The sequence below is a fragment of the Microcebus murinus genome, chromosome 7, assembly GCF_040939455.1.
Source record: "Microcebus murinus isolate Inina chromosome 7, M.murinus_Inina_mat1.0, whole genome shotgun sequence".
NCBI classification, from domain to species: Eukaryota; Metazoa; Chordata; class Mammalia; order Primates; family Cheirogaleidae; genus Microcebus; species Microcebus murinus.
Genome location: NC_134110.1, coordinates 41,964,478 through 41,979,203, shown reverse-complemented (window position 1 = coordinate 41,979,203; position 14,726 = coordinate 41,964,478). Strand labels below are relative to the sequence as shown.

Here is a 14,726-nt window from a genome sequence, read left to right as displayed (position 1 = left end):
AACCCAAGAGTGTTTTGCTTAGTTCCATGTCTTCTCACTCAGCACACATGGCTGGACAGCAGGTGTGCAAATATTTGCAATCGAAGGAGGTGCTGATATAACAATTTGCCCTGAGTTTGCTCACTGGCCTCAAGCAGCATGCCCTTAATTGGCCCAACACTTCAGAACTAGCAAATTCCATCAAGCAGTTAAAGGGAGAAGGGGTGGGGGTGCCATAGATGGGCTTTCCAGACAAAAATCTTAAGAATTGCTTTTGGCCTTTTCTATAAAATCTAAGTCATCCTCAGTCTTAAGAATTTTTTTTGCAACTGCCAATTTCCAAGTTGTGGCATATTCATGCTGGGGAATTCTGATGAACAACAGCCAAGAACCTGTTACCCTCCTCCCCCAGGGAAGATCGTGATTATTCTCTTTGCAGAAAACATTCCTGGGGCAAAGCACGATAAACGGGCACCATGCCATGGGCCAAAGCAGCATCCCTAAAGGATGAAGGAATTTTTTTCTTTTAATTAAGTACTGAGAGTTTACACAAAGCTTTCTGGAATGAAATGAAGATCCCATATCAGCTTCCCAATGTTCACACTTTATTTTCCTTAATCTTTACATAAACATTCAAGGCAGGAATTAATACCCCTTTTGATAGATGGGGAAACTGAGACTACAGGAGGCAAAGTGGCTTACACAGGGCCACAATTACTCCACGCTAGTCACAGGCATAGCTCGAATCCAGCCCGTGGTCTCCCTCATTCAGAAGCCCATGTTCTTTATGCTTCCTGCACACAGCAAACACAAGCGCTGGGAACAAGCCGCCAGGAGCTAAACAGCAGATCAAAAAGCCAGTCAAGTGTGATTAGCATTATCTGTACCAGCCCAGCCTCTTCAAACACACTCTGCACCCTACACAGTGACCAAGCCAGGATCTGTTCTCAGGCAAGGGGCTTCCCAATGTGCTAAGAACAAACCCAGGACACACTGTGCCAAGACTGCCATCAGGAGTCCTAGACATCCAAAGCCACTTCTTTCTTCTGAGACTGATGTATGGGGACGTTATTAGAATTGACTTCTATCTGCCCCTGACACACACACACACAAATACAGCATGTCATTTTAAGATGGCGACTTTTCCCCTCTTTTACACCTCACAAATGACGATGTGCCTTACAATCAGGTGTGTTATATAGTTTGATGGGCAGTTATTTTTTTTTCTTTTTTAGCAGTCTAGAAGATACTGGTGCATCTAATGATTGATGGCATCCCAGAGTCAAATGAAATGTGGGCTATAAATACTGAAATACGGAATAGAAATACTAAAATGGACATGTAAGGTGATGCTGGAGATCAGAATTTGGAATGACAAATTCCCTTTTCCCACCAAAGGGAGGCTGCCCTCATGATCCGTTCATAGGTCATCGTCTACTCTTAATACGCTACTGCAGGTTTTGATTGATTTCCCCAAAGGAAAACAACCAGAAATAAAAAGAAAGATGGACGTGATCAGATAAGACTGAAGGCCGTTAGACTTACAATCTTTCAAACAAACTCAATTTCTTGTTATGTTTCAACCAACTTTTGCGCCAGATTCCCTTTACCTGGGAGAGGTAAATACCTGGCTCACGTGGGAGCAAATGAATGAGTGCGCGTGAAGCGTCTGGAACGATGCCTGGCACGCGCTGAGCACTCAGTAAGCGTCAGGCGCCATCGGCTGCCGCAGCAGCTTCTCTGAAGTTGTCCTTCTGACGCTGAGCACGTTAGCAGGGGATGAGTAGGCAGCACAGGCTGGGTTTTTTAAGAAGCTTTCAGTTCAAGGTCCTCTTTGATGTCAGGAAATGTAAAAGATCCCATAATTCCTTCATTAAAGGTGGGCGTTTCATCACCAAGTGTCTTCACTGGTCCCTGGCCAACCAGCTGTTCATCAGAGCAAAGGACAAGAAAAGACGGAGAACAACCAGGAAACATCCCACGCTGACCTGGGGCTCGCCGCCTGCAGTGTCTCAGATGGAGAATCCTCACGATTCAAAATGCTTCTTCATTTGTGGCTACAGAAATTCTCTACCATCCGCCACCTGATTTCCTGATCCAGAAACTTGCCATCACCTCAACTTCTCCTTCTCTTACTTACATCTTTCCTAAATAGCTATTGAATCCATCTCTCTCCGTCTCTCTCTGCACCCTGTGGCTACTTCCCTGAACCCTGGCCATCATCATCTCTCACCTGGACCACAGCCGCTTGCACAGTCTCCAGTGCAGCCACAGTCTAATTCAAATACACATGTCACAGTGGAATTACCGAGAAGCCAAAAAGTCTTTAAAGGGCTTCAGCAGAGTCTTGAAAGTCAAGCCTCTAGCGTGGTAAACAAGCCTATGATCTGCATTCTTCATCTAAGCCAGCCATCCCAAGGGTAAAGTGCTTTTTCCTGTGTTCTGTGAGTCCTTCGGTCAATTGACGAACTTGAGGGGAGGGGTCATAGGAAACCCCAAATTTGTGGCTGGCTGAGCAGAAAAGTGGGGAGCCTGAGGCCCCACTTGTGGCTGGTGACTAAGTAGGGGCAGTCTTGTGGGACTGAGCCCTTACCTCGTGGGGTCTGTGCTAATTCCATGTAGTGTCAGAATTGAACTGAATTTTAGGTCACCTGAGGTCACAGAATTGATGTTAGAACATAAATGCATTTGCCACCCTGGGGACAAGGTAAGGGTGGAGGCCACTTTCACCTCCTTAGCAGCAGAGTCCAGCACAGAGGAGGCATTTCATACCTATGTCCTGAATGAATGAACTAATGAAAGAAGGCTGGCTTGCTGGCTTGGCAGACTCATCTGCAGCAGTCAAGGAGAATGTTTATGAATGGAAGAATGGCACCAGGTGTGAATCAATTAGTCCTGTGTAAACCGTGAATGGTTTACAGGTTGCAACTCACGATAGGCAGCCACTGCTTCTCACCCTGCCGTTCAGTCACGCTCTGTACCGTGTTTAGTGTTCTCCAGGGAGACGAAAACCATCATTATGATGCAAGGAATCAATATCTCAAGCAAGCTGTCCTTTTAATTCTCTGCTATTTTGTATTTTAGTCAACATTAACACTGAGAAGCACTCAGCTCCTGCTGTGCCCATCAGTGTAAATGCCTCGCCCCTGGTCTCTGGATGCAGCCACAGGAAAGCCAGGTGTACTGCACCTTGACAATGGTCTCATCCCCGCACATGGACACTCTGGGGCATTCTGAGACAGACTCACAGGCAAGGCACTCGATGAGCTGCGTCTCGTGGGGCTTTACCAAACACTAGCTGTGCAAAGGAAGAGAGTTCACAGCTCCGGGCCGACGGTGGATCTGTTTGACTTGTTTTTACCCAGAATCTGCAGTTGTGAAATACATCTAACGGATACCCCAGTCTCTGAGGACTATGTGCATTCATCTGAAATACAACATCCCTTTGCAGGAGCTTTCTGGGTTAAATTCAAAGGTCTTCATGGATTCAGGTCAGGGACAGCTTCCTGATGGTCACACTAGGTCTCAAAGTTAAAATTCTGCCACCCCAGCTTCCACAGGTGGAAGGAGTCTGGCTGCGCCCTTGTTTTGCATTTCCCCATCAGCCTTGAAGTGCTGGGTGTAGGTGTAGCCTCGGGGAGAACCGGCTGGAACCGTCCCCACTGCCTGCTCCTGGTTCTTCCTCCTCACTCCGCTGACTTCCCTCTGAGGATGAGGGCTCGCATACCATCCCTTTTCAAAAATCAAAGAGGGGCTGGTGGTTGGAGGCAACCAAGACACACTCAATTTTTTACCACTGAGGCAGGGCAGACATCCACTGATTGCAGCTTTCAGGGTCCTTCTGAAAGTGGTTTCTGCTGGCCTTGTAAATGCAGAAGAAACAATGGCATGGATGTGCGCCTATGCTGGGTATGGCTGGTAACCACTGCTCACCGTGGAGAGGATTCAACATTTCACAGGCTTTTTCCAAGAAAGAAAGGATGATATAGGGAGAAGTTCAGTCCACTCTGGGGGCTGATCAGAACTGAGGCCCAGTGATAGAACCATTCTAGAGACAGATCAGCACGGGGGGGGGGGGGGGGGCACTGCCCAGGAAACCAGGGGCTGAGTAGTGGGGCGTCACTGTGGTTCTCTATGAACAGAGTACATCTTTGGTGGGACACAGTGCCCTGCCTCAAGGCTGTCCCTGGGGTATCACACACAGGCTGCCCCTCAGGGCACCCGTCTGTGACATCTACCCTTCGCCATTGTTTCTGGCACTCCCAAGTAGTGACAGCCACATCTCAGCACGTTGCCCCCTCTGCCTTCAATACCCCCTGCCCATTCTCCACCAGCTCCCCACTTTTCAACCTTCCCATCCTCACCCCCCCACCCCCAGGCTTGGCTGGCTTGCTTCCTCTTTTCCCCAATGCTGCACCTTTTGCTTATATTGATATTCATCACAGCACTGAACACACCAGATTAAACTAATTAGTTTGGGAGAGTCTAAGTTCCTTATGGGAACAGTTTAGCCCCTCCCAGGCTCAATACACATTTTTTCTGAGTTGCAAATTCCTTCCATTTCGGAATTCCCCAGCCATTGCTAGGTAAGGACCTGGGTTTAAGGTAAATAGTTCTAACCAGACCAAAGGACAGTTCCACATGTGTATATATTTTTTTCCCTCTTGTTAAACCAGACCATTTTAACCATCATGAGACGTTGTTAAAATATAGATTTCCAAGTACAGGTTGAGCATCTCTAATCCAAAAATCCGAAATGCAACATATTCCAAGATCTGAAACTTTCTAAGCACCAACATGACACTGCAAGTGAAAAATTCCACATCTGACCTCATGTGATGGGTCGCTGTCAAAATGCAGCCTCGACTTTTGTTCCATGCACAAAAGTATTAAAAATATTGTATAAAATTACCTTCAGGCTATGTGTAAATATGAAACATAAATGAATTCCATGCTTAGACTTGAATCCCATCCTCAAGATAGCTCATTATGTATATGCAAATATTCTAAAATCCAAAACACTTCTGGTCACAAGCATTTCAGATAAGGGATAGTTAACCTGTACAAAAATGATTTAAAACTTGTTTTAAAAAATTATGACACTAAAGACTGCAACATCAGCTATTTCCTGGGTCTCCGGCCTGCCAGTCTGCCCTACAAATTTTGAACTCGCCAGCCCCCACAATTGCATGAGACAATTTTTAAAAATAATTAAAGAATTATTTCTCTCCTTCATTTTATTCTTTTTATATACACATATAATATACATATATTCTATATATATACACACACATATATATAGTAAAGATTACGAAAGCTTCAAACCATATAGCTTTTCTTATGTCTTTATGCCCAAATTCACTGTGACTTAGCCTTATGAACCAGCCCCTGCAGCAGAAAAAATGAAAAGGGGCTGCTGAAATTTCTCTTTGAAAGATAAGCAGAAACTAGATGGGTGGAGTGGCTCATGCCTGTAATCCTAGCACTTGGGAGGCCAAGGAAGGAGGACTGCTTGAGGCCAGGAGTTTGAGACTAGCTTGGACAACACAGTGAGACCCCACATCTATAAGAAAATTTTTTTTAAAAAAATGAGTGGACTCTTTAGAAGTCACAAAGGCAAAAGGCTATATGGTTTCTTCATTCATTGCAAACCTAATTCCCATCATTTCAAACAAATAAAATGCCCCATTTATTCCACGGACTGACTCATGCCAGGCTCTCAGTAAAGGTTGCAATAAAACTCAAAAGTCAAGAGACTGTGTCTTCAAAAGACCACGTATTATATGATTCCATTTATATGAAATGTCCAGAATAGGTAAATCCAGAGACAGAAAGCAGATGAGTGGTTGTCAGGGGCTGGGGGGTTGGGGGTTGGGGGTAACAGCGAGTGACTGCTTAATGGGCATGAAGTGTCTTCTGAGGATGACACAAATGTTCTGAAATTATAATAGTGGTGATGGCTGCAAACACTGTGAATGTTCTAAAAGCCACTGAAACGTACACTTTAATACGGTTAAAATGATACATTGTGTTATGTGAATTTTTTTGCAATAAGCCAAAAAGTGGCTATGTCTTACCTTCTTCCAAAGGTTTACTAGAAACTCTTCAAGCTGTTTCATAATCACAATATTGAGAACTGGAAAGGATCATCATTTTTAAAGTTGAGGAATGACTAGCCCAATGTCACAGCAAGGGGAAGTAGAGGCAGAACTGTGTTCCCCCACCTCCGAGCATCCCAGCCCCACCCGTCAAAGGAGACCTAGGTGCATCGGGCCTGTTGTGGAGGACAGAATCCAACTCAAAAACCTCTTTAGAGCTGTTCAGTAGCAGAAAGCTCTAAGAACACCCGGGCACACTCAGGCAAGATAAACCACACGGACACCTCACAGACAGACCTCCCGAGACAGAGGGACAGCAACAAGACTCCAAAAGCGACTTGAAGTTTTAGTAGCATGATCACCCACAGAGTGAGGCTCAACATTCAATCAAGAAGAATCATTTAGAGCATTGAATTTGAAGATCTGATATCTCTGAAATGAAACATTTCACAAACTCTACTGAAATAAGAAATACTTTTGATCTTTTTTGAAAAATGAATTATTGGTTTTGAAAAGAACTATATGGTCCAGAGGAACAAAGTTAAAGATGATTTTTTGCAAGCTTAATACAACTAAATCCAATTTGAAAATGATTTTAAGGTGTGTAGCTCTACGTTTTGTTTGTGGCATAAATACACACATACATATACACTCAGACATATATGTATGTATAAATGTGTATTTCCTATAGAAAGGATGGTTTAAATCACTCTGTATTTCTTTTTTCCAAGAGTCTACTATTGAATTATGATGATGCAAAGGCTCCCAGAATGTCGTGCTAACACTTTAGATGGCCAAACATCCAAGAAAGAAAATGATTAAAACACACGCACACACAATTTTCTTAAATTATGGAAAATTAAGTAGGCACAATTGGTAGTTCTGAGCTGGTAGGAAAACTTGGGCAACTAGCATAGGTCTGGACAACCACGGAAAGCCCACAGCAAGGACCACACCGTGACCAGCCACCAGAGATCGGGATGGTAGACTTACCGAGAGCGTCCACTGGCGGGGGTGGCGCACGGTGAGAAAGTGCAGGATACACAATTGACACAAAAAGGAAAATAATAAAGTCAAACCGGTATTCGAGCAGCACCCATCTTACCTTTGCTTCCAGCGTTAAACAGTCCGTGGCTCACCACCAGATTTTTTATATTAGGGCTGATTAAACCAACATTCACCAGGTTCCCCTTTCCTGCCTTACTAACATTTGTTCCTTCTCATCTAAACAGAAATCTTTCTAGGTAGTAGTTACCTCCCCTACAGAGTACAGCAAGGATTTTTTTTTTTAAAGAGATGAAGAATATTATACCCAGAAGAAGCTCATTCAGATGCTTGAACAAGAAAACCTTTCAAGTATAATTTATCATAACTTGAAAAATATCTAGGAAATCCTAGGAAATGAAGTTTAGATGGGGTGAGAATGAAAAAAAGCTACCAAACCTAAAATTTCAGTGTAACAGAAAATACTATGCTCGTGTAGAACTCTGTGAGTCTGTATATGATGTTTATAACATTGGTTTTGCAGTCTCTAGTGAAAAATGACATATTCACTATTTAAATGTCAGCTCAATGGTTAACATATAATGAGGTCCTGTTTCTCACCCTCAGTCCCTGCTGGGTACAGTGGTATGAACCTGTAATCCAGCTACTTAGGAGGCTAAGCCAAGAGGATTGCCTGGGCCCAGGAGCTCAAGACCAGCCTAGGCAATACAGTGAAATGCTGTCTTAAAAAAAGAAATCAAAGATGTCTTAGGATTTAATGACATAATGGTAGTAAGTGGGACAATGGCCATGATAAGCATCTAATAAATACTAGCCATCATTATAAAACAATAATCCCTGATAAACCTTTAGTAGTTACAGATAGTAACAGAAGGCTTTGCCATATTTTCCACTTAAATTAATTAACAATATGGAAGTTAAATGAGAAGGCTGCTGACTTCGTACAGGAAGGTGGCAAAGGTGGGTAAATAAGGTACAATGTCTCTCGTTTCTGATCCTCTCTTCCTTCCCTAGTTGGGACACGGCCAGCTCCAGGACCCCAACATCAATGAGCTGACATTATGCAGCAGGATGAGGTCAGACACCCATTCAGAGCCTGGGGCTACTGGGTCAGCTGCACACCATTCCCCCAGCATCCTGCTGCCTCTGTCTCTCCCCTTGACCTTGACCCTGTGCCCTTAACCCTGTGCCCTAGCCAGAACTTCTCTGAGGGGGGACTGTCTCTCCAGCCCCCAACTCCCTGCCTCGAGTTCACTCCTCGAAGGCATCCAACAAGCCTGCCTTCAAGAGAAACAGGCACATTCACCCATAGCTGCAGCAGATCCCAAGTTGCTTTATAATGATTTTGAGATAAAACCTAATAAGAAGCAAACCATTCAAAGTTTTGTGGATGAAAATATTTAAATACCTTTAGATTACGAATGACCTCTCTTTATAGTAAAAAAAAAAGAATCAAATAAAGAATGTGATCAAAGGTGATACGTGCAGAGTAAGAAGTAAGGTAAATGAGCTGCTCACAAAAATCACACCCTGTATGTGCCTGCCCACGCCAAGCACAGTGCTAAAACCATGTCCACATGCACAAAGGCATTTGGAATTTTGAAAATGAGAGTTGGAAGAATTTTTAGATCAAGATCACAGTTTTTATAACAGGCATGGCAGAAAGCTGCTTGATAATCTAAAAAAGTATTAAAAAGGAAGTGATTATCTGGCTGCGTAAATCAGATTCAGTTTTATCAGGACACGAAAAAATGTATCCAAAGCCATCATCCACCCTAATACATGCTGTAAATCTCAGAAGAAACATACTGACACTCGTATAAGCCAAGAGACCAGGACCTTGCCACTTGAAGGAGATGAAACAGATGCCTCAAGAGGTTCTTCAGCTGAAAGGGGAACTTCAACTAACCAGACCCCAAACAAATGAAAGCCTCAAATAACCAGATTTCGTCCAGCCCTTAAATCGTGGTGGTTTCTGTCCATTCTCAGGCCATATGCCTTCCAAGGAGAGCGCTCTATAATGAGAGTCCAATCAGAATAATGACTCTGGCACATTCTAGAAGGCCACAGTCACCCCTGAAATACACAAATATAAGCACCTAGCCCCCAAAACCCACTTATATTTTAGAAAAAAATTGTTTGTAAAGGACAAAAATAAAAATTGTTTTCTGGTTGTATGTTGAAATAACTAGAAAATCTCCAGAACATTCCAAGCTACTGATCTGACTGATCCTGGAGGCATAAGTACACCGTGTGGAAAGGACACGGTGCCTGAGACTGCAATGCGAGGCTGGGGCTGGGAAGACAGAGGCTTGGGGAACCCTTGATCACAGCCTCCATGCTCCAGCCCTCAGGCCCAGGAGCCCCAAGAAACCTCACAACTAAACGCCAATTATTCCCAAGTCCCAGGGCCAGAAGCGTCTCTTCATGCTAGATGCAGTCCAGCACCCTGCGGGCTCCGAATCCTCCCATCCGGCCTTGACGGGGGAGCTCGTTACCCTGTCGGCAGCCTGAGCCGGTGCTGGGCAGAGCTGGCTGCCAGAAGCTTCCTTTTATGTTGCGCTGCAATCACCCAGAGGTCCCAATTCTACTAATTGGACAACGCCAGTGACTTTGAGTGACAGACGGGGACTGTTTCAGCCTCCGTGCAGAATTTAGATAAAAGGATCGTCACTGCAGCCAAGAACTTAAGGCCTCTGAAAAGAGAACTCCAGGGGAGCCGAGGGAAAACAGCTACTTTTTCTCACCTCATTCTTTTCACCAAACTCCCAAACCTTTTCCAAGCCCAGCCATCTTCCCCGGACCATCTCTCCAAGCCCATTAATCCCTCCTATCTCAAAGCTGCCAAATTGTCAATTAGGTGGACTTTAGCAGCAAATTTCGACCAGTCTGCTCCTCGTGGGGCCTCAGATTGGATGGGATATGGTAGCAATTTCATTTATAAACCTCTAGACTCACTAAATGTTACTGGCCACAAACCCTATTGCTTGTCAAACACTAGCTCCCGGGTGCCCTAGTTAGATAGAATATAAACTGGAGAAGCACCAGACAAAAAAAAAAAAAAAAAAAAAAACCACATCCAAAAGAAGCTGTTGGGGACAACACAGACAGAAAATCTGATTGCAGGTGAAAATTCTGCTGCCTTTACTTAGCTTGAGATGGGTTTATGGTTTTTGTGAGAATTGGGGGAGGGGTATTTTTCAGAAATGTCAAAGCTTAAAAATGTTGTCCTGTCATCACCCCCCCCCCCCACCTGCCACACTGCTCTCCGCCATTCCGTCTCTCTCCAAACACATTTGCTTTTAATTCCAAATGAGAACTGCTCGTTTAGGAAAGAAGAAAGTTGGCTTGGGGGATCTCTATCTGAAAAGGTTGCTGTCCTGCCCCCAGAGCAGCCTGATAGGAAAAGCCCATTTTATCAGCTGCAATGCAGCAGATTAAAATACTTGGAAATTGGCAAGGAACATCCAGGGAAAAAAGGAAAAAAAAAAAAAAAAAAACACTTGGGAACATCAAGAATAATCTGGAAGGAATGTCACCCCCTCCAGCTCAAGGGAAAGTCCCTACATTTTAGGTATTAGTGAAATGTTATGAATACTTGCAAAGTGGACGTGGCTAGATTTTTCTCTTCAAACTCCCAGTCCCTTCTGGAGGAACAAAGGTGGGACAAGGATCTGGCAGTTCATTGGTTTGTGACTGATGATAAACAGGGAGGAGGGGCATCTTGCACCAACCTGGTTTTCCTAGCAGTGAATAATCGAGCTCTGCCTTCATGAACACCATGAAACCCCCCCCATATATAGCAATGACTCCCGGTCCCCCCCCCCCAAAGCCATTTCTAACATCCTCACAAGACTTAATAAAAGGTTTCAGAGATTATAGGCTGTGAAAGTTGGAGGAGAAAACAACATAATTTCTATAATAATTACTATAGAACATTTGCATAAAAGCTTTTCTGCATTATCCCAAGGCATCCAAGAAATTTATAGGTTTCATTACAAAGCACAATAGGCATGGAAAAACTGTCAAACTTGGAAGACAAAGGTGGGGGAAGGAACAAGTCAAGTTCTACTTTGCAAGGGCTTCGACTTAATGCATATTCTGCACTTTGAAAACTTTAACTCAGATAGGTTCTATCAGCTTCTACCTGTTCTCATGTCCTTCAGACATAAGGAAGTCTACAAATTCAAAACCTTCTGCTTCAAAGACAAATCAAGCACACATTCATTTTTTTCTCAAAGTATTAAGAACAACATCACTAGCATAATTTCAGGAGTTACCTTTTTTTGCTTTCTTCTGCAGTTTCAGCGTATCTGAGGACTTCTTTTTTATCTCCTGGCGGGCTTTTTTATATTCTAAGAGAAAGTAGAATATTAAATAATTTTACCATTTTGCTCAACAGAAAATATTTTAGAAACAGCCATTACCTTCATCACAGAAAGTATAAACTGCGACAAGCAGTAAATGAGTTTACTGGAATACGAAATGCTAAAAATCTCACAATGACATTCTACAACCAAGAGGCTATTAACATGGAAAACAACAAAACACACTATGGTCTTTCTCTATCATATTAATTCACATCAGCTTTGAGAAAAGACTTGATGTGGGATCATTTTAATGAAAACAAACAAACAAACAAATTCCACGATTTCTCAGCTCAAATATCAGGAAAGATTTTCAATATTATCTACTACCCTAAGGCCCAAATCCATAGGACTTTGCTCAAAAAAGAACCCCATGTGGAGAAGATGCTGGCCAGATGTTACAATTCAGAAAAGAGAGTCTCAGACCACAGCAGGAGAAACTGGGTCACAAGGGGTAAAAACTGGGCAAGCCCCAGCTGCCTCACTTTCGCCATCAATCCTGCAGCCAGACACTGTGGACACCAAGGGGGACAGTCCACGAGCACTGCGTCCCCTGGCAGCCGCTCCCTCTCCCCCACCTACCCCCGCCCAAACCTCCCCATTCCTGTTGTTGGCATCACCGGATCCACACACAGACACCTGCGATGACAGTTGCCTCTGACAGTTCTCTCCTTCGCTGCCCTCACAGTCAATGAATTGCCAGCTGCTGTATATTTTACCTTGACCTTGCACCAGCCCTGGTGCTTCCCTTCCGTTGGCCCTAAGCCTGTCAGAGCACTCACTGATATGCTCTTGCAATTGCCTTTCAGCCAATCCCTCCTCTCTCTGCAGTTTCTCCCCTTTAGCTCTACCCGCATGCTTTCTCTCCCTTCCATCTACTGCAGGTCGTGGGAAACGTGGCGTGATGTTTCCTGTCCTTGCCACGCCACCAGCACCCCCAACCTCTGGCTCCATGAAGATGGGGTCATGTCGGTCTGGACCAGGGAGTCCCCGGAGTCCAGCACAAAGCCTGGCACGTAAGGCACAGAGACACGTTTGTGGACGGCATAAACAAACCGTGGCCAGAATAGTTTCCCCTAAAGCACAGCTCTGTTCATGTCACTTCCCTGTTTAAAAACACATGCCAGGCCAGGCGTGGTGGCTCACACCTGTAATCCTAGCACTCGGAGGCCGAGGCGGGCAGATTGCTCAAGGTCAGGAGTTCAAAACCAGCCTGAGCGAGACCCCGTCTCTACTATAAATAAAAATAAATTAATTGACCAACTAAAAATATATATGTAAAAAATTAGCCGGGCATAGTGGCACATGCCTGTAGTCCCAGCTACTCGGGAGGCTGAGGCAGCAGGATTGCTTGAGCCCAGGAGTTTGAGGTTGCTGTGAGCTAGGCTGATGCCACGGCACTCATTCTAGCCTGGGCAACAAAGTGAGACTCTGTCAAAAAAACCACAAAAACACATGCCATATCCCGGCCACCATTCCCATGGCCAATTCCCAGACTCCCTCACATTGGCACACAAAGTGTTTGCAGGATGGACTGAAGAAGCCCACTGAGGACAGCTTTTTGCTCTTTTACGGCCACTCTCCATCTTCCCTGCCTCTCTGCATGGTTCTCCCTCTGGCTAGGACACCTCCCACTGCCCCAAATTCAGTGTGACGAAACCATGTCCATCCATCAGGATCCCTGCAAACAGCACCTCGTTTTCTAATTCCTCAACCAAACGTGCGCTCCTCTACCTTTGGCTTCTGGGGCATCCTATCTTTCTCACTCCACATCCTGCATTCCAGCAGGGTGGGTCGTGTGTGGCTGCCACCTGGCACATGCTCACGGAGTTAAGGCTGACTTAAAAAGATGAAGGATGAGCTCTGTCACACAGGCTGGGGGCCAGATGCTCTGTACCCTCGTGACCTCTGGGCCTCTGACCAGCGAGAGGCCACTTAGCAGGTGTGCAGGGCCTGACAGGGGGTCTAAATTCAATTCAGACATAGGCTCTGTCTTAGTCTCTGTCTATGAGACCTAAGGAAAAAACCGAGAAGTGTTTCTCTGTGTGCACTTGGGATGAGAGGGAGGGGAGAATTTCCATTAAAATCAAGGGACCTTTGTTTTATTGGATGAGTAGAGATTGAGCAGGGCTCTCTGAGAGACCTGCTGCTTTCTCCCCACAAGCTCAGCACCACTCTTATAAAAAGGTTTACACATCCAATTTTGAAGTCCTTGCTATAAAATCGGCTTTGCTGCACTACCAAATGGTGACATTTAATAAAAACATAACATGAACAAAGTTAATTGGGCCAAATGTAAACTGTCAACTCTTTCCCCACTGAAAAAAAATTCAAATGTTTCTATTTTTCTTTTATCAAATGAAAAGTACAAATGGATAAATCCAGTGAACATACGAGAAGACAACCCAAGACCTGATGAATACATGATGGGCAGTCAATCCTTTGAATTTGCCTCTCTCCCTAATTTCAAGTTAAGGTAGGAGGAATAAAAGATTTTATATTAACTTTTTAATAAGATTGCTAAATATTTGGCTACTACACCCCTACTTCTGAACCTCAACTTAAGTTATCACCATTCCTGGTTCTTTTATTAAAGTGGTTGACTGAAGTTCTACATAAGACTGATTTCCAATAACACCAAAGACATAACTACAAGAGCCTATTAACTGTGGTTAACAAATGTCAAAGGACATGCACCAAAAAGCAAGACCAACTTATTTATTTTTGTGGCCCAAGAGAGTGCACAGGCATGGAACACAGTAAGTACTCAGTAGCTGGAGGTACAGACACGAGAGGAGGGATCAGAGATTTGAAGGAACATACAACCCCCAGTGGCCACTGACGGCTGCTGGGGACATGAAATCGTTTTCATTACATAGCCCGGAGCAGGCAGAGTCAACCATCTCCATGGTCAGAAAGAGGCCTGTTTCTGAAACCACAGCACGTGGTCCGTTCCCATTCCCAGAGCATCTTGTTGGGTCTTCACTGTAGCCTTTATGTTACTTTGCTTTGCAATAGTGCTAGTTTATTCCTGTATTAGTAGATACTACACTCATCTTTCTGGAGCCCCCACAGCACCTAGTATGTAAAAAACATCAGAATGACCTGCACAGGGGATGGGAACTTCTTACCATGCAGTCTCGCTGGCCTACGTAAAGGGAACACAAAGCACTCACTTGAGAGTATCAGTGCTTTTTCCTGCGCAGGTTACACCTAGTTCCTTCTCATACCAACCATCGAGGTCCCCGACAACTAACTAAACCAGTTCACAAAGACT

The 14,726-nt window shown here is 44.4% G+C and overlaps 1 protein-coding gene across 11 annotated transcripts in view; it reads right to left on the bottom strand.

Annotated features, from left to right (window-relative positions):
- The window catches only part of MTSS1 (MTSS I-BAR domain containing 1), a 154,891-nt gene that overhangs the window by 20,263 nt on the left and 119,902 nt on the right, over window positions 1-14,726 (bottom strand). For 6 of the 11 annotated variants that reach the window (XM_076005039.1, XM_076005036.1, XM_020289013.2 and 3 more), the window contains exon 6: window positions 11,363-11,437. In XM_076005039.1, coding sequence (XP_075861154.1) covers window positions 11,363-11,437 — 75 coding nt within the window. Of the gene's footprint in view, window positions 1-7,070; window positions 7,083-11,362; window positions 11,438-14,726 lie in introns of all 11 variants that reach the window. The other 5 variants (XM_076005038.1, XM_076005037.1, XM_020289012.2 and 2 more) reach the window with 1 other exon arrangement.